General features: G+C 45.7%; 1 protein-coding gene across 2 annotated transcripts in view; it reads left to right on the plus strand.

Moving 5' to 3' along the window:
* USP24 (ubiquitin specific peptidase 24) overlaps window positions 1–3,320 on the plus strand; it is a 2,799,104-nt gene extending 2,795,784 nt beyond the window's left edge. For both annotated transcript variants that reach the window (XM_069642114.1, XM_069642115.1), the window contains exon 67: window positions 1,338–3,320. In XM_069642114.1, coding sequence (XP_069498215.1) covers window positions 1,338–1,400 — 63 coding nt within the window. In that variant the 3' untranslated portion in view covers window positions 1,401–3,320. The remainder of the gene's footprint in view (window positions 1–1,337) is intronic.
* The last annotated feature ends 22,774 nt before the right edge of the window (window positions 3,321–26,094 follow it).

Here is a 26,094-nt window from a genome sequence, read left to right on the forward strand (position 1 = left end):
TAACGGGCTCTTTCAGGAAGGATGGACAGTTATTCATTGTGTTTTTCGGAATCCAGAGCAAGCGGTTACTATGCAGCCGTTCTCTTGCTGGATAGTGCTTTGCATTTCGGAATGTTACCAGAACGCAGGTAAGGAGGCATCGGCACGGCTTATTGCCCATTCTACCAGAGGAGTCACGGCCTCCTCATCTCTTCAGAGTGGAGTACCAGATAGAGACATTTTTCACATGACAACATGGTCCTCTCTGCACACGTTTGCCAAGCATTACATCTTGGACTTGGCCCGAGGGTCTGATGCACATTTTGGTAGGGCATTCCTCCAGAGTTTCATGGTGTGATTTCCAACCCCCCACCAGCATGGACACTGCTTTAGGAGTCCATCAAGATGAGGAATCTGTGGGAGAATGCCATCCATTGAATGAGAAATTACTTACCAGTAATGTTTATTCTATGGATTCTTCTCCCACAGATACCTCACCTCCCTCCGAGCCGACCCCGCTTGGAAGTGCATGATCTCAGTTGCATTTTGCGGTCACACTTGTATGTGCCAATGACATGAGGAGCAACGTGGTATGTTGAGACAGCATCAATTGGTTGCCTGGCTGTCAAGTTTCTTCAGGCTTCGTTCCGAAGATTAAACAAAAGAAAATAAATTGCTTAAAGGGTAAGCAAGCATTTAGTTGTTTGCTGATAGTTTTGATTGCCTTTCTCCAATACTGAATGTTCCCTCTGTCAGGCTGAGCCAGGTGGAAATAAATAGTGGAACTGAGGTAAGGAGGCTTAGTGCATTCTTTTAATACAACCAACAATGTGCCGTCCGTTGTCGAGGAGTGGTGTGGCTATATACAAGGGAATCGTCAACGACGATATTGAGCAGCATTGCACCCCCTGTCCAATATAATTCTGAGCAGCAGGTGCTGGTTAACTATCTATCAGGATGAGAAATCTGTGGGAGAAGAATGCATAGATCATTATTGGTAAGTAATTTCTCCTTCATTATCATGAGGTATACGCAATAATCTACTGTCAGGGGTGGTTGGTCTTATTTCACTAGCATCATTGCAGAATCTGCGTTTTTTCTGGAATCGGAGTATATTGAGCAACTGAATGTAGAGTGTGTATGTGTGTCCAGGTATAGCCAGTGTTACTGGCATACCTCACAATATCTTGTGGGACATAACATCCTGACTGTGGTAAGGTTCAGGGCTCAGAAACATTGCAAAAGGTAAGTAACTTTCTCCATCTATAGTAAACTGATCACAGTAGAATGTCTGGTTTTCAGTTTCAAGTATTTGTGTGTTACCTTCTATTTCTTACAATGTATTCCTTTCCTTTAAGGGTTCTGAGTCTCCCATGATGATAGGTGAGCCGAAAAGTGATCTTGACGATGTTGATCCTTGAAGTAAATCTGCAAATAGAAGCCTTGGAATGTTGCTTCGACGAAATAATAACTCTGGCCCCTCTGGAAGGGATTTGGAACTCTTCTGTTCTCTACAAATGTCTGCAGACAAATGGTTTCAGAGAGCCGATAGCAGCATTTGAGAATTTAGTTTTCTTGGAGTTTACAGAGCTCTGCAGCAAAGAGGATTTAAGAACTGCCGGCAGTAGCGTTCTCAGCGACATCTGCACTAGCAAGCTTGACAGTTAAATCACGTTTCAGTTATTTTTTTGTCGAGATTTTATCAAATAAAAGAAGTGGGTTACATTTTTAATATGTGAACTTTAAAAGAATGAATGTAAAACTGTTTTTCTTTCTGCAGTGCTGCAAAAAGATCATGTTGGTTTTATACATGAAGAAGAATCTCACTGTCTTTAGGCAAAAAAATGCACATTTTTAATCTTTCAGAAGACTAAATAGGAATATTCCAAATTATGTACAAATGTGTGATAACGATTTCCATTTGATTTGTAAAATAATAGTTATCTGTTTATGAAAATATCTTTGATTTTAATGTCTCCGAAGCAAACTGTACAGGTGAGGTTAATAAATATAACTCCTGGATGTAAAAAAGATGGGGTATGTCTTAGGCCACGGACTTATGATCGGGGTAAAAGCATTTATTTCTAGTGTTACAAAAAAGGAGCAGTGAAGCAGTATAGCTGTTTCCATCAGGGATGTAGACCGTTTGTAGGAAGCCATCAGCCAAGCCAACTGAATGTTGATTACAAAGGGCCTATAATGCAAATGTTAATTGCTGTTTGATGGGAGATATCTTTTGACGAAGTCCAAAGTCTTTAAAAAAGCACTTTAAGATAGAATTCTGTTATATCTGCATCCATTTGGTCACTTTATTTACCACATAACGAGACATGTTGAAGAACTTTAGTTGTATTGAAGTGATCTGCAATCATCTGCTTCGGCTCCTAAGAAGGTGCTGGTGTATTATTGATTAAATATGATGCACAGCTCATTGACTCAGTTTGCAGCTGTGTCTGTTTTTTTATGTAAATGTTCTTATAGAGAAAACAATATGGATTTATTTGTAATTGTCTTCAAACGGTATCACTAAATGACCAGAATGAGGTTAACTTTATAAAATATGGAAAACCAGGTCCACTGCACAAACCTACTTTTTCCCCCCAACCTAAAGTGCAGTGCAGTGACTTCGGATGATTAAGAATAATATCTGTTTTCTTGTGCCAAGTAGTTTATGAAATGTATATTTTGCAACTTAAGTCCGTCACATTTTGTGCACTGCTTTACCTTTATTTAAGGGTCCTGCCTTATTTTAAAGTACACTTTGGAGGAAATATTTGGCAGTGCCTGTTACCTCCCATATGGATTGATTGAGCCACTTTGCCAAGTGAAAGGCACTAACAGCCAAAAGTGCCTTTTCTTTTTCTTTTTACTTTTATGTACTGTTGCATATCTGACAGATCATGTATTCATCTGCACTAATCTAAAGAATGAGCAGTCATTTCAATGTTTATACTCTAAGGCCAAATACAGTTCGGTTGTGAGGCAACATGGCAGGACATAAACATATTTTTCTGCATAATGCAAAAGGCAGGTTGCCCTTGATGATTGAGCTTAAGAACAATATTGGCATTGAGTGGCAAGCATATAACTGTTTCAGACAATGCTTTTGCTATTTTAACTGTGATGTTTTAAAGACGATTGTTGAATACATAATTTCTTATGGATATCATCCCACTTCAATACTTTTTGACTGTGTGTATAATGTTTAAGAAATTATTTTCTACTTTCAGTATGTTTCATAGTGACAAACGCAGTCTGCCAATGTGTGGTATTCTGTTCCATCTTTTAGTCAGTGGTCTGTTTCCAGCTGTGATGCAAATAAAGCAGATTGATATGATAAAGTGTGTGTTTCGTTTCTGATCAGAAGATCGAGTCTCATTTTGAGTTATGCGCAACATGTTCAGGTCTGTGAATGCTTGAAGGTAGTTTAATGAAACTTCCTTGTGGCAGTTTTCATTAGCATGGCAAACCAGTGATTGCATTGTTTAGGAAAAAGCATAAGGATACAAACTACACTTATATAACAAAGCAAAGAGGGACCATTTTATACAGTAGGAAATGAGGCAGTTTGTTTTATGTAAGGATCCCACCTATGACAGTCAACTAAAGACATAGTAAAATAAATGCACGCAAGTTACCTAAAGTGTAGCAGACAAAAACATTAACATCAAAATATAAAGATTTTCTTATAAAAACTATATAGATGTTTTTATGAATTTCACTTGCTTCAATTAATCAACAATAATAAACCAGGCTGGGAGAATAGTTAAGAGGCAACGTGTTTGTCTCAGAAGCAAGTCAATGCAGAGCAACACAGGTTCGAATCCCGGTCCAGTGTTTAGAGACTGGTCTCCGGTATTGAACATGTTGCAAAAGATTAATTAACAAAAATGACACGTCATTCAGCAATCTATTTTCTATCCAAATCATTTGCATCATTTTTGTACACTACAGTCAGCCAAACAAGTACGTTTACCACTGTCAATTGGTAAACAAAGGATTCAAGTCCACAACATCCCTCTATATTGGGAGTAAAAATGACTCAAATGAGTAAGAAGATGGTAAAACACTGCCTTCAAATGGATTGTGTCCTACGGTTTCCTCATTTTAGATGGTTTCCTACTTTAGCAGAACTCAGAAAAAACAAATCAACAGCATGGGGCACCGTTCGACTTCGGCATTGAGATCCCTTCGTTCTCCATAGTCTCATTTGAATGTGACGTTGATGGCTATATAAATAGCTCGCAGCGCTCCGTTTCCTCAGCTTAATTTTTCTGCATGCTAACCATGCTCTTGTAACTTTTCGACTTCATCTCAGAAATTCTTCGACGTGCAGCGTTTACTTTGACTTTTTCTTCAGAAAATGTCTACTATGGAACTGGCAGGTGTCAAAAGATGTGACGACTGTGTTTCGAAAATGTCGAGCACAGATCTGCAAATGATTTGTCTCTGGAGCCTTGGCACAGGCCATGTCATTGACTGCGGTTCCTACCAATCAATGACTTCAAAGGCCTTGAAGGAGAGAAAATCGAAGTGCAAACAGTTCTTTCAAATGGATTGTGTTTTCTCGTGGATTTCTCATCTTTGATATAGCAATATCCTGCTTGCAGTCTCGGAAATATTTTGACAATAAAGTGCGCTGTAGATGTCCCTCGACGGTTTCCATTCCCACGTGACATTGATTATGGTATAAATAGCACGCACTGCGCCCGTTGCCTCATTTCCATATTTCTGCCTCCACAGCATGCTCTCAGAACGGTTTGACTCGCCTCAGCGATTTTTATCTACGCAATACTTTGAATTCTCTTGACTACTTAGAAATGTCTACTCTGAAGACCAGTTTTAAGAGATATGTGGACTGTGACTCGAAGATGTCGCTCACAGATCCGCACAGAATAAGTCTCTGATGCCTCGGTAAAGAGAACAAAATCATCCGAGTGCAGGACCTGTCAGTCGATGACCAACAAGGCCTTGAAAGAGAGAAGGTCGAAACTCTCCATAAGTGGGTCGGTTTAAAAATCTCCGTCTTCTACTCCTTTGAAGAGTAAATAGTCTAAAGGTGGAGGTTCGGCAGGGGACAAATCACCTGAAAGGCCATAAAAACACTTGAAACACTCAAATTGGTCGAGGTTTAGGAGTGATTTGCGTCATTCTCCAACCTCGTCTTCATGAAAAAGATTGTAGAAGAGACGCCATTGTTCTTTGACTTCCGACTCTTCGCACGACATGAGACGGGTATCTTTCCCTGAAAAGTCTGCGTCGGCAGCTGAATGGGTAAAGTTCTGTCAGAAAATTTACTTTTTTTTAAAGCAGGCCCGCTGGTCACTCGAAAGAGCAGAAAAAGGCTAACGTCCCACTATGCATTCAAAAGCGGGCAGGGAATAGTCAAAGGCTTCAACCCGCCAGAGGCGTAGCAAGGATCGTCTAACAAGTGGCGCCTGAAGCTAATGTAGCTGGGCCCACCGCAGTGACATTAACACCTGTAAATGCCCACACAGTGCTGCTTAGTGGGCATTTACAGACTGTGGGTGGGCCTTGCCTGATCAGCCCCTACACCTTCTACACCTCTACGACCCACGCGCCCAAAAGCCTGAGTCAGAAGGCCTCGAAGACACATGCTCAAGTAGCATCGACGGTTTCGACCTCAGCGCCAGCATCAAAGCCAAAGGCTTCACTCAACTCGTTATCGAAGAACTCGACGTCAAAGACTTTGATGTCACAGCCATCGACCTCGGATCCAACTTAGGGTTTTAAACCACATTCGAAAAAAGACTTTTTCAAGTCTTTTAAATCCATCTTCGAGGAAGATAACGTCATGCCCTTTGGGTACGAACCTTTTAGAACAACTAATGTTCCTAAAGAGTTGATTTCTGATCTATTTCATTTAGAGAACTTGCCTTAAGGAAGCTAGTGGTTTGGCCACCTCCCCTGAGGTGGAATCTGCTGCGCCTGACATAGCTGCTCATCCAAATTTGGCATACAGAACAGTTATGAACAGGGTCACTGAATATTTGGGTCGGGATGTCCTGCAAATTAAATAGGTCAGGATGTCCTCGAGGAAATTCTTGATAAAGGCCATCCAAAGGAACCTGTGCTGCCTTTTCATTCAGCTCTGTGATGAATCCTGCAGAGTCCTCACAGAAACCGTACCATAAGTCCACCTATGGCCAGGGGAAGGAAGCTGGTACCTCATTCTAACCCTCAGGGTGGTATTAGCTAGGAAGATCACCTGTAAGAGGAGAAGGGTTCCAAGGGAATAGGAGCACTCCGTTGGGTGGGACGCAGTATTGGTCTTCCTCAGAGGAAGAGATATCCATGATGTCAGAATATGTAATGGCTTGTTGTGGGAGTGAGATTTTTTGTTCCAAAGCTAGTCCTTCTGGGGTTGGCCAAACTATCCTAATCAATCATTTATTAGGTGTAAAGCTCCTCATCCTAAAGTTGCCCACATATATAAGGGTAAGTACTCCTGCAGTCCCCAAGAATGTGAACATCAGAACATTACCATTCTAAGTTCTGATACAGTTAATTTGCCTTTGATTCCAGACCAATCGTTGACTGCTTTTAACATTCGTCCTGAAAATATAATCAATAATGGAGGTGAAGTAAGTGCATTTAAAAATACTTTGCAGAAAGAAAAAGGTAGTTTGACCATTAAGGAACTCCAGATGCCACAATCCCAAAAGTACTGGGATGAGGAAGAGGGATTTGGAGGCACTAGACTTTAAGGTGCAGTCTAGTGATTCTAATGACCCTCACCTGAGAGGGACTAGTGATAATAAGGGGGCACCCTCAGGTGCAGGTCATTAGACGATGCAGAAGGTGAAGTAATTGTCGCAACTCCACATTGCAGTGGCAGAAGTTGAAGAGAAGCCGAGAGGCCAGAGCCACCAATGTTTGTCAACCAGATGTCCGTTTTGAGAGGGTCTCTACCCTTGATGACCCTATCTGCAGAGGCTGCGTGGTGGGAAGCGTTGTTTCAGCAAGTTTTTATCCTGGTGGACCTGTTTGCAGAGGTTGCGCAGCAGGAAGTGTTAAGTTGATTAGCTTTTCCCAACGTGACTTCTTTTCCAGTGACATGCGAGCACCGGAGTGCTCGTGGAGCAAGGAACACTCCTCTTCCAACTGGAATAGGCTGTGGGAAGCAGAATGAAGCAGCTTACCTTGTAGCGGGAAGCAAAGGAAGCAGATGTGGCAGCAGAGCGAGCGGACGTGCATGAAGCACTCAGTGAATTCACTAGTATTTTGTGAACCCAGAAAGCCCTGTAATCGCGGCTGGCTATTGGGAGTATTGAATACTGAACTATGGCAAAGAGACTAACGTGGCAGACTAAGAATAAATGTACATACCAATGTGATACAAAATAGCTAAAGGAGCAAAAACAGAACCTTGGAAACCAACAAGAATGTTATCATTGTAATTAAAAACGTTGAAGTAATTGCGAAAAATCAAACTAGGGTAATATTAAAAGAAATAACTACCGTTGCCAAAGCCAAGAAAAGTCAAAACTAAAGCAAGTAAATAAGCGTCAATATTACCATGGCCAAGAGAGGTCAATTAAGAAGCAAACAAATTGTAAACCCTTTTGCCAGAGAGAGGAAGAGGCAATAGTTGTTAAAGACCCAAACAAACATTGTCTAAGCCAAAGAAGAGCAAGTGTGATAAAAAGCCAATTTCAGCATTTGGTTGATGCAAGTGGGAAAACAGGATTGGCAGAGTAGCTGCCCTCCTGATAGGAGAGTAGCATAATCTGCACTGTATGTGGCAATCACAAGGGTGGGACAGACAGCATCAATGTGTTTCATGTTTTCCCAGAATAAATAGTCCATACTGAAGTTGTTGACACTAATATTGTTGAAAACCAAAAGACTTTGTTGTGGCAGGAGAGCAGCCCTCTTGATAGGAAGTATTCAGGAGGAGAGGAGCATAACCTGCATTGCATTTGGCTTAAACGGCACCAATGTTTTTCATGTCCTTCATTCATTGCTCATGTTGAAGGTCAAAAGAGTTTATGTAGTTGTTTGAAGCAAACCGTACCACAGAAGTACTTGCAGTAGTGTTAGGAGTTTCTTTCATCCTGGCAGGCGAGTATACCAGGGAAGGGACCTTGTAGTGGTAGACCTGGCAGGTGAGTGGACCAGGTCAAAGTCGTTGAAGTACTGTGTTGTGACTAAAGACTGTGGATAAGAAGTGGCAAGGCCACTACAAAATCTTGTGAATCATTGTGAATTCATCTCAACAAAACACTGTTGTTGCCAAAGATGAACTGTGGAAGTGTTTTGTTTCCAAAGAAGGAGTTGTATTGAACTCTTGATACAAGTGGAGAGACAAAGAGTTATTTCTTTTGAACTGTTGGAAAGTCTAAGTGAGAGACTTTTGGAGCAAGAAGAATCTCATCACCAGAACTATGTTGTAAAACTGAACTTTCCTAAACTTTGAATCTGGGGAAGGATATCACAAAAGGCACAGCTGCCATAAGACACGTTCAGACCACCATCGCATTTGTATTATTAATCAACAAATCGAATACAATACCTTCTTATAAAATCTGATTCCAAAATTGCATGTTGTCATTGCTTTTTATTATTTTATTCTTATTTACTTTTTTCTTTCCTAAACATCATCATCATATATAAGACTGTGTTCAAAAATGACAATCGTTAAAACCTTACATGGAAAGAATACACTGAAGGCTAAACGTGTACCATTCCATTATATAAAAACACCACACCATATTGTGACCTCGTATATCAGCACATTTGTATCGATCACTTTCATCCTTATTCAAAAAACAATTCATACTTGTGCAAAGAAACAGCAATAATAATAATTTGTTTGGAAAAAACCATCAGGTCTAGCCTTTAGACCTTAGATGCTGGACGATATTAGTCATCTAACAAAGTACATCAATATTAAATCTACTATTGGCATATATTGTCAAATCATTCTAATATATTCAATCCCCAAAATAGCTTTTGTGGAAACCAAAATACAATCAGACTCCTGGAAGGAATTTAAACGAGTTTCGGGCCTGATTTAGATGGAGTTATTTCACCAGCGCCCTCATCGGGACATAAAAAAACCATCTTGTTTTTGCTTCACAATGGTGTATGCTAAATAGATTTTTTGGGAAAAGTTGACTGTTCTAAAACTTTTTAGCTTGGCATTATTCTATTCTACGCCTCCATCTTCAGCAGAAAACGGCATCGTCTTGGTGTATCGAAAGCACATCAGTCCTCCGTGGCACTAACTCTAGCCAAATCCATCTCTGCTTTTTAATGGCTCTCAATCAGGAATATCCCTTGAGCGGGAGCCCTGCGTGATGAGGGCCGAGAAACCCTGTACTTCTCAGTCTATTTCGGGAAAATTATTGCGGTTGTGTGGTCAATGATTATTACCCACTGACCAGGTTGCCCCAATGGGTTCAATCCATACAGGGGGATTCCTTTTTTGTGAGTTCCGCAACTGCTGGTATCACGTACGTATCCATAATATCGGGTGCCAGCCATTCTAAAAGCTGAATCTGGGGAAGGGAGCATTGCCCAGGTTACAAGGAGGAACCGTTATTAAGCTTATGTTGGATATAACTGTGTTTTGATTTTATTTTAATGTCCTCAATACGTTTGTTGTATGTATACGTGTGAGGGACAAATTCCTTTTGTTAGAGTGTTTCCTTTAATTGATTTTGCTAGGCAGGGACATTCTCTTTAAGGTAGGGCTAGTGAGGCGTTTATCAAATCCTTTTAAGTTAACAACATGGCATCTTATGAAAAACCTTTAAAGTTATCCACCTCACATTTCTGACCCCTCACAGCTCTCAAGAACACCATCTTAGAGAACCGCCTAATGTCTGATACCACTCCTGCTGTGAATAATGAATTGGTGAGAAAATACAGACCATCTATTGATCCTAACCTTTTCTCCCGGCACCCTACTCCTGAATGTTTGGTGGTGCAGGCAGCTACCTCCACTTCATCAAAGGCAGCTGTTTACCCATCCATTCCACCTCATGGGGATGACATAACATACAATTAGCCAAAAGGGTGTTCTCTACTGGGAGCATGGCCCTCAAAGCCATTACTGTATCTTGCACCTTTAAAAAATATACATTCACTCTGTGTAAGGTAGTTTCCCAAGCAGTAGATAATATACCTGAAGGAGAGATGAGTGATGGCAAGGACCAGCATGCCTCTCCAGTCACGGCTTGATGCATCTGACTGCGTTGGTCGTTTTATGGGCTCAAGTGCAGTCATCAGGAGTTTTTTTTGCTCCTGATATCCAGTCAAAACATCTGGACATGCCCTTTCATGGGTCCAATCGTTTTGAATCAAAAGCTGATGACAGTAAGCGTCTGCAAAATCTTTGGGTGCAGCCATTCAGCAACCTCAACAGCAGCAGCATCTGCCTTCCCAGGCTTGGAGAGGGTGTTATTTTCGCTTCTACTCTTCTTTAGCACTAAGAGGTAGAGGTTGGGATACTCAAAGAGGGCAAAGCAGATTTTCACATACTTTTAGAGGCCATGAAAGAAGGGCTGCTCAGGCAGCGACCTCCTCACTGCTCTCTGCACAGCCACCACCCCAAAACCTCTCTGAGTGCTTTTCGCACAGGACTCCGGTTGACCCACCATCTGAAAGATTGGCGTTACATTACTTTAGATGCTTGGGCACTTCCAACAGTGGCCTAAGGGTACTGTCTTCCATTTCTGAAAAGGCCCCAGATTCTCCCCCGAGAGAGCAATCTCTTTAGGAACCAGATCTGCTCCTTCTGCACACAATTATTTCCCTGCTAGAGAAAGGTGCTGTTGCAAAGGGTACCTGTAGCAGAGCAATAAGGTTGGTACTCCACCTATTTTCTGGTTCCCAGGAAAGACTGAAGACTGCGACCCATCTTGGACCTGAAATGCAAGTTCCTCAGGAATGATAGATTCAAGATGGTTGGCAGAGGGCACTAGAGACCAAAACAAGATGGCCGCTCCCTTGTGAGCTCCCGGACGGCCTTAAATAATCCTGACTGATCCGGTGGACCATCGCCCTTATACAACTACCACAGTCCCACACACAAGCTGACACGGGAGACAGCCGGCAGTTGGCGTATTTCGGAGCCCTGAGACATTGATACCACACGCGGCACGCCTGATCAGCGAGCAGGACTCTCTGGGCCTGCCAACGCACAGCGGTCTCCAACAGCCCTGCTGGGCTGTATCGAGCCCACGGGCGGGTGGGGACCTGGGAGATCCTTATCAGCCACAAGTGCCACGGGCGTGCCCCAGCCCTGCTCCCTACAGCGGCGGGAGCCGAATCTACCGACCACCACGACCCAAGAGAGAGACACCCACAGGACATCCCGACAGGGGGCAACCACCAGCGCGAAACGGCAGAGTCATCTCTCCCTGCAACGGGGACACACCCTTACCCAGCCGCCAAACAACAACCGCAGGGCGGGCTGGATCTGAACCCGGCAGGACTAACACGCAGATCCGAACGAAAAAGCTCCAGCATCGCGCTGCAGGCCCTCTCTCCAGAGGCCCTGCAGTCTCGGGACACCCGCAGCGGTAATCTCCCCCAGCAGAGCAGACCGGATCAAGCAGGGTGGACCCTCGGCTCCCCTCAACGACCCCGGGCTGGCTCGCCTGGCAGAACTCTCTGTCGGAGGGAAGCCACTGACACGTGGAGTCAGGGAGAACGCTCCCCACACTCCGGAGCGGATCGGCCCCTGTGTCCCAGCAATACAACAACACCTGGCGGCGGGAACAAAAGATTTTGCAGAGCCCTGGCAGAAAAGGACGGCTTCCATCGCACCTCCAGGTACAGCGCACGCAGGGGGGGGGATCAGCGCCCGCTAAGCATACACAACGGAGGGAGAACAGCACTGCCCCTACAGCCCAGACGCACAACTAGCTGACCTCCCATACCACGAGACCTCCCGGGGCCTCTCAACATAACCCAACATACTGCACACCACTGCCCAACAAAGGGCCCAAGCCCTGCAGTGTGAAAAACACTGGCAAGAACAGGGGGAATAAATTGCAACTAGCTCGAAATGAACCAGTTGCCGCGCAACACTGAAGCACGCCCCAGTAGCGGTCAGCTAACCGGAAATATCACCCTAAAAAGAACCTCAGGCCACACACATTACGCAAACGCACTAAGAGACAGTAACTTACCACAGGGAACCCGCAGAGAACTAACAGCATTAACCCCCGATAGCCAATGCGCACATCTCACTAGCCCCTCATTTTACAAGGCCACCTAGGCCCCCTCAGCAAGCCTCAGCACACTGCCCTCCACTACCCAACAAAGGGCCCAAGCTCTACAGCACAAAGACGCAGGCAAGAACAACCTGAATAAAAAACAACCAGCACGAATTGAACCAGCCCTTGCACGACACTGAAGCACACCCTAACAACAGCCAACCAACAGGAATACCACCTTAAACGGGACCCCCAGACATTAAGCGAACACACGCGACATCTGCAAGTCGAAAGATCTCCTCAATCTAGGAGCACAAGATCAATCCCCTGCAGAACCAAGATATAAAGTAAGCAAACAGCAAGGGAAAAACCTGTTCAACTGCTGAAGCACCCCAGAGTAACAAATACTAACGCCCATTGCGCTATCAACAGAAATCTCAGAGACAAGTGGGTACCAGAATCATCAAATAACGACGGGATTTGCAAATACTCCCCAAGGCGTAGAGATCCTTCCAAGTAGTGCAGATACTCAAATCAACGCTTTGCACCGGCATTCTGATCTGTCACTCACACACATTTGCAGTCGAACAACAGCATTTCCCACACAGACTCAAGATGGGGAAGTCCAATAAATCGCAGCGAAAACTAAACTTTGAAGCTGGCGCCCCAAACAAAACACCAAGACACAGCAATGAGCCGGAATCCCCGACAAATGCATCAGGACACGACGACAGCGACTCCCAACCCCTAGACATCAGAGCGCTTCTCTTGGAACTGAAAAACTGAATTGGTAGCCTAGACAGCAAGTTAGATGACCTTTCCTCCAAAGTCGACCAAGTGCAACACCGACTCGACAAACACACCAAACTCTCAGATGAAGCAGAACAACGAATATCCAACCTCGACAACGGGGTGACAACACTAACCGCCAGAGTCTTGACACTTGAAGCTCAAATGAAAACGGCCAATGCACGGAATGAGGACCTGGAAGGGCGTTCTAGAAGGAATAACATCAGGATAGTGGGAGTAAGGGAGAAACAGTTGCAGACCAAAATGGAAGACCATGTAGAAGACATGTGCAAATCCCTCTTCGGATCAGAAGCTCTATAACATTTATTCAAAGTCGAGAGGGCTCACAGAATACCAACAACAAAGCCCATCCCTGGCACTCACCTCGACCGATTATCGCAAAACTGCTTAACTATAAAGATAGAGACGCGATCCACTGACTCGCAAGAGATAAGGGCGAGCAACAACACGACGGCGATACTGTCCATTTCTATCCTGATTTCTCGCCAGCCGTTCAGGCGCAAAGAAGATTGTTCACAAACATCAAGCAAAGACACCAAGCCAACCAGATTCCATACTCAATTCTGTTCCCCGCCCGGCTGAGAGTGCAACACCGAGGGAAAACCCAGTTTTTTCAGTCCCCTGAAGAGTCGGGCACGTTCCTCGACCAGGCAGGCTGCAGCACATCCGAGAACAACCAAGCACGCGCTCAAAGAGAAAGGGCACAGAGAAACCCGCCATAGGCAAAGAACGTCAGCAGAACACAGCCGAAATTGAAAGACAGTTCCACCGGAACACAATATAGGGGTTAAACACTGCAAGTCCACGCGACTTGGGAGGATCCAAGCGCCCCTAGCACAGCAAAGTTTAAGTTTACTAGTTACATGTTAGAGGGAAGGGGAAAAGCGTCGAGCAAGTTGGGGGTTGCTCGCGAGAAACGAGAAGAGACTTCACACGAGTTCAGGGTTCACAAGTTTTACCGAACCCGCTGTTACACACATGCGCCACCCGCTGAGCGATCATACCCCACCCAACACCTCCACAAAAAGCTCTACCACCACCACGTCCCAACAAGTAATCGGAAAAACTCACTAGCACAAAAGGAGAAAACAACTGCGCTTTCAACGTAGCTACATGGAACATTAAGGGAGGCAATGAGCCAACCAAAGTAAGAAAAATAACACAATATTTACGTCAGCACAGGATCGACATAGCTTTCATCCAAGAAACCCACCTTCGTCCATCAGCCGAACACCCCTGGGCAAAAGATTGGGGATGCCACCGCTATTTTGCCTCATTCTCATCGTACACCAGAGGAGTGGCCATCCTCATCAATAAAACAACTAACTTTAGGTCCGATCTCGGAAAAAAAGGACGCTGAGGGCAGATCGCTCTTGATTCACGGAACAATCAATGGATAAGACGTCACTCTGGTGAACTCATGCTGCCCAAATACTGACATTCCCAACAACTTCAAATGGGCAATGACCCACTCGGACACCAACAGACGAACCAAGATTATATGGGGCGGAGACCTTAACATGCCACTCGATCCAACGAAAGACAAGTCTCACAACACAACATCAGCCCCCTCCAAGGCGAGCCTGCAAATCACCGAAATCTGCAAGGCCTATGACCTTATCGATATCTGGAGGGACAAACACCCGAGATTACACCTTCCACTCTTGGGTTCAGAATACCAACTCGAGGTTAGACTACCTTTTGGTGTCAACTCACAGCCAGCTCCAGTGGGGCGACTGCCGCATCCTCCCGACATCACTGTCCAATCACTCCATGGTGGCTCTAGAATGCAGCACAACACAAACAATCCAAACCAAGCCTCAATGGAGATTCAAACCCAGAGTGTTGCAGGACACCGTCTTTGCAGATGAACGCCACACAGAAATAAAGTCTTTCCTCGACATCAACCAGGGATCGGTGTCCTCAGCTGGGACGCTGTGGGAAACCCTAAAATGCTTCATTAGGGGGGTCTGCATAACGAAAAAATGCAAAATCCTCAAACTGATACGAAGAGAATTGAACTCCAGCGAATCTCGACTTGAAGTATTCAAAAGCTCACTCCTAAATGACAACAGCCCACAGACTCTAGCGGAGATCAAGAAAGAACTGGAGTTGTTCCGAACCACAGCTGAAAGGGAAGTAAAATTCCTAAAAAGGCCTCATAAAGTACGCCAGTACGGTGAAGGACAACCGCCCGGAGCATTCCTAGCGCGGCTCGTAACAGCTGACAGAAAGCCCACATCGATTGAATCAGTGACTAATTCCGCAGGCAACGCTGTCCACTCCGCAATCGATATTGTTGAAACATTTTGCAGCTTTTACCAGACGTTACATGACTCAAACTACTCTGCAAGCCCCGCTGAACTGATACGATACCTAGACACAGTTGAACTATACTGGACAGATGCAGAACTTAGAGAACCACTGAACTCACCCATCACCCCAGAAGAAATCCTGGAGGCCATTAAGGACTTACTCAATACAAAAGCACCAGGACCGGATGGCCTATCCGGCGAATTTTATAAATTCTACGCAGACCTTCTTGCCCCATGCCTGCTTCAGGTCTATGAAGAAGCCCTAGTCAATAATCCGCTACCGCCAACTCTCTACATGGCTAACATAATCCTTCTACACAAACCCGGTAAGGACCCAAATGAATGTGGATCATACAGACCAGTATCTTTGATAAATCTCGACAACAAAATGTTTGCAAAAATCCTAAGAGAGAGACTACTGCCCCTCATGCCCGTAATGGTACTAGCTGACCAGGCAGGTTTTATCCCTGGAAGGAATACCTCCTTTGGGATAAGAAGAATGTTCGGAGCAATAGAGGCCCTCGATTCAGAATTCCAGGCGTTGGCGGTGTTGCTGGACGCCGAAAAGGCCTTTGACTCGGTCGAATGGCCCTTCCTCTTCACAGTCCTAGAGAAGATGGACCTGGGCAAACGCTTTATACAACTAGTCTCACTACTGTATAAAAAGCCAACATCCATCATGCTTGGTGGGTTCCGGTCAACCAACATTCATCTAAAAGAGGTACCAGACAAGGATGTCCACTCTCCGCACTATTGTTCGCCTTAGTGATGGAACCTCTGGCCTCCGATCTACGCATGCACCATCTCCACAGGGGCCTCTCTTTCGGCCCACACAAGATGATCATCTCCTTATATGCCGACGATGTGGTCTTGTACATCCGGAATGCAGACGAGAACCTAAACCCGATGATGAGAGCAGTGATCCAATTTGGCCATTTCTCAGGACTGAGAATTAACAGCAAATCGGTCATCTTTCCACTTACTGCCTCTACCACCGAATTCGTCGATGACTTTAGCTTCCAGTGGCAACACTCGCGTTTGAGGTACCTAGGCATCTATATGTCCAGAATGAAAGAAGATATCCTACGCGACAACTACGAAGCCACAATGGACAGCATTCAATCAAAAATTGATGGGTGGAAATCCCTACCCCTCACCCTCTGGGGCAGAGTATCACTGGTGAAAATGATCATCCTACCGAAACTATTGTATCTCTTCTTAAACATCCCTCTGCTACTGTCACAAAAGTTCTTGCGGCGCATTAAGAGTATGATCCTAGACCTAATCTGGGCAGGTAAAATGGCGAGAGTAGCTTACACCACACTGACTCTACCAACGCGACAGGGAGGAATGGCTCTTCCTGACATGGAACGATACTACTGGGCAGCCCAAGCCCAATTCCTCAGCCACTGGTATGCAACACATTTCATAAGACCCCATGTTCAGGTGGAGAGAGTGCTTGCAACACCACACCTCCTTTTAGCCATTATCTTCGGCCAATTTCCAGCCAACCAACCATCCATGAACATCGTCACCACAACATACTCAATCTGGAGAAAGATGGCCCAAAAAAGCGAAGTCACGTCCAGATTCTCCCCTCTCCTACCCATAAAATACATCCCAGGAATCCCCATCACAGCAGAAAAAATCTTCCACCTTTTGGATCGAAAAACTACAACTACATACTATGGACAATCGCTTTCCAGAAGGCACATTTCTGTCCCGGCAACAAGCTCAGGATAGAGGAAGCAACTACACTCTCGATACGTTCATATACTTTAGATGCGACACTCACTACAAGCGGCTATTCCGACCTTTCCGCGATAACCACCAGTATGGCCACTACTGCACGATACAATTCAAGCCCAAGGAGACAGACGCCTGGTAGCAAACATCTATAGAGCCCTCCTCAGCTAACAGAAATCGTCTTGCTTAGGTGCTAAACAGAGATGGGAAAAGGCACTGGAAGATACAATCACAGTAGACGAATGGTCTACTTTTTGTGTAAGATACTGAATCTTACACAAAAAGTAGCAATTAATACCTGCTCCAAGCAAATCCACTTTAATTTCCTTCATCAAACATACCATACGCCAGCGAAACTCCATGCCCAAAGAGACACAATATCGGCAGAGTTCAATAGATGTGGAGCACCAGAAGCAGACTTTCTCCACCTGGCATGTTCGTGCCCACCAGTGGCCACTTTCTGGAATACTGTCCTAGAAAAAACAGCTGCGATATTAGGAACGAGCCTGGAAGCCGACCCGAAGGTGGCAATGCTGGGACTGACCAACACGCTGTCCAGCACAGCCAGAAAATTAGCATACCTACTACTTGTCTTGGCACGAAGGAGGGTTGCGTGCAACTGGAGCAAAGGTCCTCCACCGAGCCCACAACGCTGGCTTAAAGACATTACATACTGCCATGACTTAGAAACAAACTTCATTAAGACATTACCGCTTCACTTGCGTCCTCCAGACATTTGGGGCCCGTATATAGCATATCTGTTCTCAACGACAGAAGATTTGAGCCCACAACATCTGTCCCCATCACAAAGCCCGAGCACCAGCCCGATGCATAACGTCGAAGGCACGGAAACTGCGTCACGCTGAGAACTGTACAAACACATGGACAATGTCACTACGGGGGGCGGGGGAGAGGGGGTTGAATGATTGGTTCTCATGCTATGGCCAGTGCATGGCCAAACTGCTTGTTTTGTTTGAAAATGCTAATAAAGTTTAAAAAAAAAAGATTCAAGATGGTCACTCTTTCAGAGATTTTCACAGCCCTTCTGCTCCAGCACTGAATGGTGTCTCGGTCTTCAGTATGCTTACTTTCATGTGCCTATCCATCCCAAGAGCGGGAATTAACTCAGATTCATGATGGGCAGTACTATCAGTTTCGAGTGCTACCTTTCTCATCTCGGGCCTGAGGGTCTTCACCATGTTCATGGCGTTGGTGGCAACAAGTCTGAGGAGCGGGGGGGAGAGGGCATCTTCCCCTACCTAGACGTTTGGCTAATCCTGGCACGTTCTCCAGGACAGGCTCTGGAACATCTCGACAGCACCTGCTACTTCCTTCACAAGCTGAGCTGAGCCCTCAACTTCAATAAGTACTAAGTGACTCTTTTTTTTTTATTGTTAAAGTGAGCGTGGTTAAATGAGAATCTTTTAAACACTACACAAAAGGAAAAATTATACTAAACATCTTTCTTCCTTATTCAACATAACATCATTAAAATAACACATCTTTACTATCCAAAATCGAGATACACTAAACATCTTAAAATGCATCTGTTAAAATACCAATTCACACTTTTGCAATTCATTATTCAATACACATAGAGGACAATTTATGGGAGGTCTGTGAGAAACCAGAAGGTGTCTCACCCTCTATACCCTTTGGATCTCTCTCTCTCTCTCTCAGGTGGCCAGGGCACGGCCATCACCTTTGGATGCAGACCCTGGGGGTTGACCAGTGCGGGAGGATCTCCAGGGTGAGGGTTCCTCTGGAAGTGGGATAACAGATGGTGAGATGCAGTATCCCTCTCTTCCCTGTAACACCTTTACCCCATCGTACCAGGCAGAATATTTAGAAACTCAGACCACCCCCTACCCACTCCTCCTGCACGGAGAAAACTGACTCACACCCAAGCCGTGTACCTGACATGTCCCAATACTATGGTCAGGCGAGGTCAGGCAATTATCGGCAACCACTCGCACCTGACTTCAATTACACTTCCCCACACGGCTAAAAGGCGGAGCATGAGAGCGAGGCAAAACACACAAAGGTACAGCAGTTTCGAGTCGGGGAGAAAGACGGCCAGGCATGAGAGAGGCAACACCTTTACCTTTTTGGCAGGAAGCCGTTACTTTCAAGAAACCTTCAAAGCAGAAAACGTAAGACCAGGAAACCAGGCTGAGGAATCCTGCATTGTGTGTCAGAGATACCGAGGGTCCTCCCGCATAACTGACCATGGCGGGGAGGAGCAGCAGACACTGTGGTATCGTCCTTGGCTCCAAGAACGAAGAAGCGACGGAGAACGACACAGCCGGTGAGTTGGGGAGACCGATGCCAGACCGTTCTGTTGAAGTCAAGGTTACAAGCGGCAACATTGTGAAACGAGCGCTGGAACGAAGATTGTGAAATGCGTGAGATGAAGGTTACATTTCTGGTGAATTTTTGAACATTAGAGGGAAAGATACAATACCATTGACAGAGTTGTCCGGCACTGTGAATGTGCTCAGTCGAAGGTCTCTGTATGGTATCCTGAGAAAAGAAACAAAAGTAGAAGATTGATATGAAGTGTAAATTGTATGAAGTGAATTGAAGTGGTCCTGCGACAGTTTAAGCAAAACCCATCGCACATTCGAAAGTCTTTGATTCTGGTATCAAAAGGGATCTGACCCCAGACGAGGGGAATCGTGGTCCTAGTCCGAACGAGGGAGACTAAGTTGTGAACGTTTTGGAAAAGAGCATCTGAGCCCGAACAAGGGGATCCATGGTCAGAACCCGAATGAGGGAGACCAAATTGTGAACATTGTAGAAAAGGGGTCTGAACCCGGAGGAGGGGGACCAATCTTGAACTTGTTAAAGTAAAAACCCTGACAAAGGAACAGAACTTTTTTGTATTTTGTTTGTTACATCAGGACCTCTGCAATAAGAGACTGTCATTGCGAGAGAGACTTTGGCGAAAGGTCCTGATGCCTTCCTCGTGGCCAAGAAGCCAGAGTGTGTGCGAATCCCACATGTGACGCCTTTCCCTGTGCTGAAAACGTGGGGCAGGAAAGCCAACTTCTCAACTATCCTGACTTTTTTCTTGAACACTTTTCTTTTGCATACATTGTTATCCCACAACCATTTTGTATTTAGAAGTATAGATTGGCATTAGCTTTATTAGTATAGACATCTTTATTTTGACACACTCCACACAGGAATGGCAGAACCAGTGAGGGAGAACTGTATACAGCCCAGAGGGATCTGAGAACAGTGTGAAAATGGCGGGGAGAACCCAACCCAACCCAGAGGGATCTGGGACCTATGTGGAAAAGCGCAATTGAGTAAAACAAGGGGTGGAGGACCCACTTTAGAAGAAAGACATTTGCTTGAGTTTTGAATTCTACGGTCAAGTCTGACAAGATAATGTACCAGACTTGATGCCACATTTTTGAGTTTGGAAACAAGGGGAAGGGACAAACCTCCAACCCCCCTTACTACAGATGTCCCGTCCCCTTTCCTCCATCCTTGTGAGCATCCCCAACATGGGAACTGTACCAGAACCTTTGGCTGTGCAAAATGTGAGCTTCTCTTTTGACCAGCGCGTGGGGGCGCGCTGCGGGCAATGTATTCACTTCGGGCCCTTGACTTCCCTGGCGCATGTCGGCAACAGGAGGCTTTACGAGATGCACATCCTGTGATTGGTCGTTCCCGGCCTTGTACCCCATGCACTCTGCTTTAAGTGCCAGGGGCCCGACCACCGATGGGACTTGTGTGTGGCTTGCAGTTCTCTCGGTCATCGTTCGTTGAAGAATTTACTTTCCCGCTGGAGGGAGAGCTTCCACACTTTACCTCACATCCCGACAAGGTAGGTCCTTTATTCTCAAAGGCACCTCAGCCTGGAGACTCCTTCCTAGGGCCTCCAGCTGGGAGGGGGCCTCGAGCTGGGAGGGGGCCTCCAGACTAACACTGGTGGTTTGCCAGAGGCCAGTAAGGCTACTGACTCCCTCGCTGAGGAACCCAGGGCCGCTTCCGGGCCACCCACGAGGGGCGTTCCAGCTCTGCGTCTTCTGCACTGGGGTGGAAGGGACTTTCGAGCTCCGGTTTCAGGCGCAAGCCTGAGGTGCAGTCCCATACGACTACCAGCTCAGTGGCTGAGGGCAGAAAACCTCCCGGAACTCACTCCGAGGTCGTTGCACAGGGGGACAAATTGACTTCCAGCCCGGTAGCTGAGGACCCTAGGCCTACCAGAGCCCTCTCTGAGGTTGGCGCTTCCGGGTCAGGGCCCAAACCGTCCCTGGCTATGTCGGACCCATAACTGGGTTCGGGGCCTTCGCACTCTCCCTCCCAGGGTATGGCGCAGGCGCCCCAAAGTGGCAGCAAGCACATGGTTGAGCCTGCCTGACCAGTTGGGTTACACTCAAGGCAGTTCTGCTGGTGGCTATTACCCCTGCACGGAGAGTCAGCGAGCTGCAGGTGCTGTTGGGTGAACCCTTCACTACTTTCCACAGCGACAAGGTAGTCTTGCGCACTCATCCACACTTCTTGCCCAAGGTGGTCTCACCTTTCAAATTGAACCAGGAAATATGCTTGCCTATGTGCCGCCCAAACCCACTGTTGGAGACGGACAGGGTGTTGCACTCCCTGGATCTGCAGAGTGCTCTAGTTCTATCTCTCCCAGACGAGATCTTTCCAAAAGTCAAAAGCGCGGTTTGTCACGTTTGTGGACATGGTTCCCGGCTCTCATGCCTCCATCGCCCGTTGGGTGGTCCAGGACATTTCAGAATCTTATGTGGCCATGTGTAAAATGGTACCGGCGGGATGCCGGCTCACACGGTCGGGCCAAGGCTACCTTGGGAAGTCATTAGTAAGACAGCTAGGTGTGCCACTCCGTCCTCTTACTGTAAACTATTCCTTGGATACCGGTTCCGGGCAGGATTCGGAGTTTAGTCAGGTTGTTCCGAGTAACCTTTTTGCTTCTTCCTAAGTATGAGGCATGTGGTCACAGCTCCACTCAGTTGTCTTGCTTCGGTGGAATCACCCACAAGGATGTAAGAAAGGGGATGGGACATATAAGTAATTAAAGTGCTCTTGCGTCCCGTCCCCTTTCCTCCATACTTCCTCACCTCTGACCCCCATGCTCTTTGCCCCTGCTGCCTTGGCCCCGACCATGGCTGCTAAGGTTGTACTGCGTGTGAATCGCTTACTCCACGTGCATTGATAAACAGGCTAGCTCGGTGGAGGGAACTCTTCGAAAGGTCGCCTCCAGAGGGCCTGAAGGACTTCGTTAGACAGAGATCGAGGTCCAAAGGAGGGCCGCTGTTTTCCATCGCACCCCTGAGGGCGACTCCGTCCCAAAGAAATGTCCGAGTGGGACGAACCTTTCTGGTTCTCGCACCAGCACACGTACCGAGGCTAGTCCAGCTCACGGCCTAGGGGTCATCCGATCCTTCTGGGCGCAGTGCTGAGGGGCTGCAAGGTTATTTTACTGGGTCTACACCCGAGGGGCAATGCCCTATTACCGACCTAATGTCCAAGGGGGGTGCCTGCAAACAGCACTAGCAGCGACACTGCCGAGGGCAATACGGCTTGCAGACCCCAGCCTAAGGTGCCAAGCGTCTTGGAGGAGGCCGAGCCAAGCACCACGACTTTGGCACGCAGCTCGACAAAATGGCTGCTTGCCAGATAAAATGGCTGCTCATCCGACGCCGCTCCTAGGAACAGAGCAGGTGGAAGAACGAGTTACAAGGTGGGACTGGTGTCAACCAGGTACATGGCCTACAGTTTATCCATCAGCAGCGCAGGGTTCCCCTGCAACCGAGGCAGAGTGCGGTCTGGCCCCAGCAGCCGCCAGCCTCTCCGTCAATATCACATGCCACCTGTTCAGCCTCCGAAAACAAGTTCTTCGAAAGGTTCCTAGCGCTGATGTAAACTCCTCAGATGAGGGCCATCCTTCGAGATGCTATCAGGGACCTGCTCTCTCCGGTCACTCCACCAACGCCCATAGTCATTCCTCTTATGGCTCTGGTGCCACAGTGCAGCACCCGCTGCCCCTGCCGGCTCCTTCGATTCTGGCTCCCCTACCTCCCACAGTACAGGCGGTACTGCACCAGCATCCGCAGCAGCCACCGCCTCTGGTCTCCACAACTGTCATGACCACGACAACAATGCATAATGTATCTGAACGGGGTAGAAGAAGAAGTAAGACCCCCAGCGTAGGTACCACTTGGTTGTTAGCCTGGCGTTCTTGGGGGGGTACATAGATTGAGTAATGTTGCAGCATTGCCCGATTGATTTGCTAGGACTTCCTGGTGCCTTAAGATGGTGACTCAGCCACTGGCCGCTGACTTTAGTATGTGTCACTCCATGCATCGATCGTGTCTGCCTTTATAAGCCACACCTGTCGGAAAGCCTGTACTTTGCGTCGTTCTGCTAATCGCAGTGGTCTTCTGATTCTGCTTCCTAGTTTCATCTTAGTAAATCTTTAGTGTTGTCTATTCCAGTCAGCATTCAGAGCTCAAATTCACCCTGAGAGTACCTACGAACATTTTCCCGACTTGTTGAAGTTCCCCTGTTGTAACACCTGCTGCTTCGGTGCCTTCACTGTGCAGCTAAATTCCTACTCCCGTGTGGGCTCCAGCTGCTCCTCCACGTTCTACAGAGCCGTCTGCAGCAGTTCTGCGCTTCTGCCCACGACCTGAAAGAAGAAAAAGACGGATTAAGAGTTAGTATTTTCCTCGTTTTACACTAACAAATTTACAAAGTACAAAGACTGTAACGCTCTGCAATTCAGTTAATCTAATCTCGTTCCTTTACATGTTATGGAGTGTGTGTAAAACCCAGAACGGAATGGGACGGAACGGTACCCTAACATATAAAATGGCAGCAAAACTCACCTGTAAATGATGCAAACAAACTTGAAGAACATTTTGAAATGAGAAAGCTCCACCAATATGCTGTCATTCACCCATTACTACCCAAAATCTACATTTTATCACAAAAAAGTACCCGGAACAGGCCGGAACGCTACCCTAATATATAAAACGGCAGCAAAACTCACCTGTAAATGATGCAAACAAACTTGAAGAACATTTTGAAATGAGAAAGCTCCACCAATATGCTGTCATTCACCCATTACTACCCAAAATCTACATTTTGTCATGAAAAAGTACCCGGACGGGCCGGAACGCTACCCTAACATATAAAATGGCAGCGAAACTCACCTGAAAATGATGCAAACACACATGTAGAACATTTTCAAATGAGAAAGGTGCACCAATATGCTGTCATGAACCCATTACTGCCCAAAATCTACATTTTGTCATGAAAAAGTACCCGGACGGGCCGGAACGCTACCCTAACATATAAAATGGCAGCGAAACTCACCTGAAAATGATGCAAACACACATGTAGAACATTTTCAAATGAGAAAGGTGCACCAATATGCTGTCATGAACCCATTACTGCCCAAAATCTACATTTTGTCATGAAAAGTACCCAGAACGGGCCGAAACGCTACCCTAACATATAAAATGGCAGCAAAACTCACCTGAAAATGATGCAAACACACATGAAGAACATTTGGAAATGAGAAAGCTCCCCCAATATGCTGTCATTCACCCATTACTGCACAAAATCTACATTTCATCACAAAAAAGTACCTGGAACGGACTAGAACACTACCCTAATATATAAAACGGCAGCGAAACTCAGCTGAAAATGATGCAAACACACAAGAAAAACATTTTGAAATGAGAAAGGAGCACCAATATGCTGTCATTAACCCATTACTGCCCAAAATCTACATTTTATCACAAAAAAGTACCCGGAACAAGCCGGAACGCTACCCTAATATATAAAATGGCAGCAAAACTCACCTGAAAATTATGCAAACACACATGTAGAACATTTTGAAATTTAAAAGGTGCACCAATATGCTGTCATGACCGCATTACTGCCCAAAATCCACATGTTATCACGAAAAAGTACCCGGAACAGGCCGGAACGCTACTCTGATATATAAAACGGCAGCAAAACTCACCTGAAAATGATGCAAACACAGATTGAGAACATTTTAAAATGAGAAAGGTGCACCAATATGCTGTCATTAACCCATTACTGCCAAAAATCTACATTTTACCATGAAAAAGTACCCGGAAGGGTACCCTAATATATAAAATGGCAGAGAAACTCACCTGAAAATGATGCAAACACACATGAAGAATATTTTGAAATGAGAAAGCTCTGCAAATATGCTGTCATTCACCCATTACTACCCAAAATCTACATTTTGTCATGAAAAAGTACCCGGAACGGGCCGGAACGCTACCCTAACATATAAAATGGCAGCGAAACTCACCTGAAAATGATGCAAACACACATGAAGAATATTTGGAAATGAGAAAGCTAAACCAATATGCTGTCATTCACCCATTACTGCCCAAAATCTACATTTTATCACGAAAAAGTACCCAGAACGGGCCAGAACGCTACCCTAATGTATAAAACGGCAGGAAAACTCACCTGAAAATGATGCAAACACACATGAAGAACATTTTAAAATGAGAAAGGTGCACCAATATGCTGTCATTAACCCATTACTGCCAAAATCTACATTTTATCACCAAAAAGTACCCGGAATGGGCTGAAACACTACCCTAATATGGAAAACGGCAGAAAAACTCACCTGAAAATGATCCAAACACACATGAAGAACATTTTAAAATGAGAAAGGTGCACCAATATGCTGTCATTAACCCATTACTGCCAAAATCTACATTTTATCACCAAAAAGTACCCGGAATGGCCTGAAACACTACCCTAATATAGAAAACGGCAGAAAAACTCACCTGAAAATGATCCAAACACACATGAAGAACATTTTGAAATGAGAAAGAGGCACCAATATGCTGTCATTAACCCATTACTGCCCAAAATCTACATTTTACCATGAAAAACTGGCAAATGATGTTAATGTTATGAGATCTTGTACCGCACACTGTTGCCACTGGTGTAGTCTCTTGGTACACTGGCAGATCTGCAATGTAAGGTGTGCTGGGTCGGAGGGGTTGTTAGTGGATTGA

This window comes from Ambystoma mexicanum, chromosome 1q (genome assembly GCF_040938575.1).
Source record: "Ambystoma mexicanum isolate Mex_15411 chromosome 1q, UKY_AmexF1_1, whole genome shotgun sequence".
NCBI classification, from domain to species: domain Eukaryota; kingdom Metazoa; phylum Chordata; class Amphibia; order Caudata; family Ambystomatidae; genus Ambystoma; species Ambystoma mexicanum.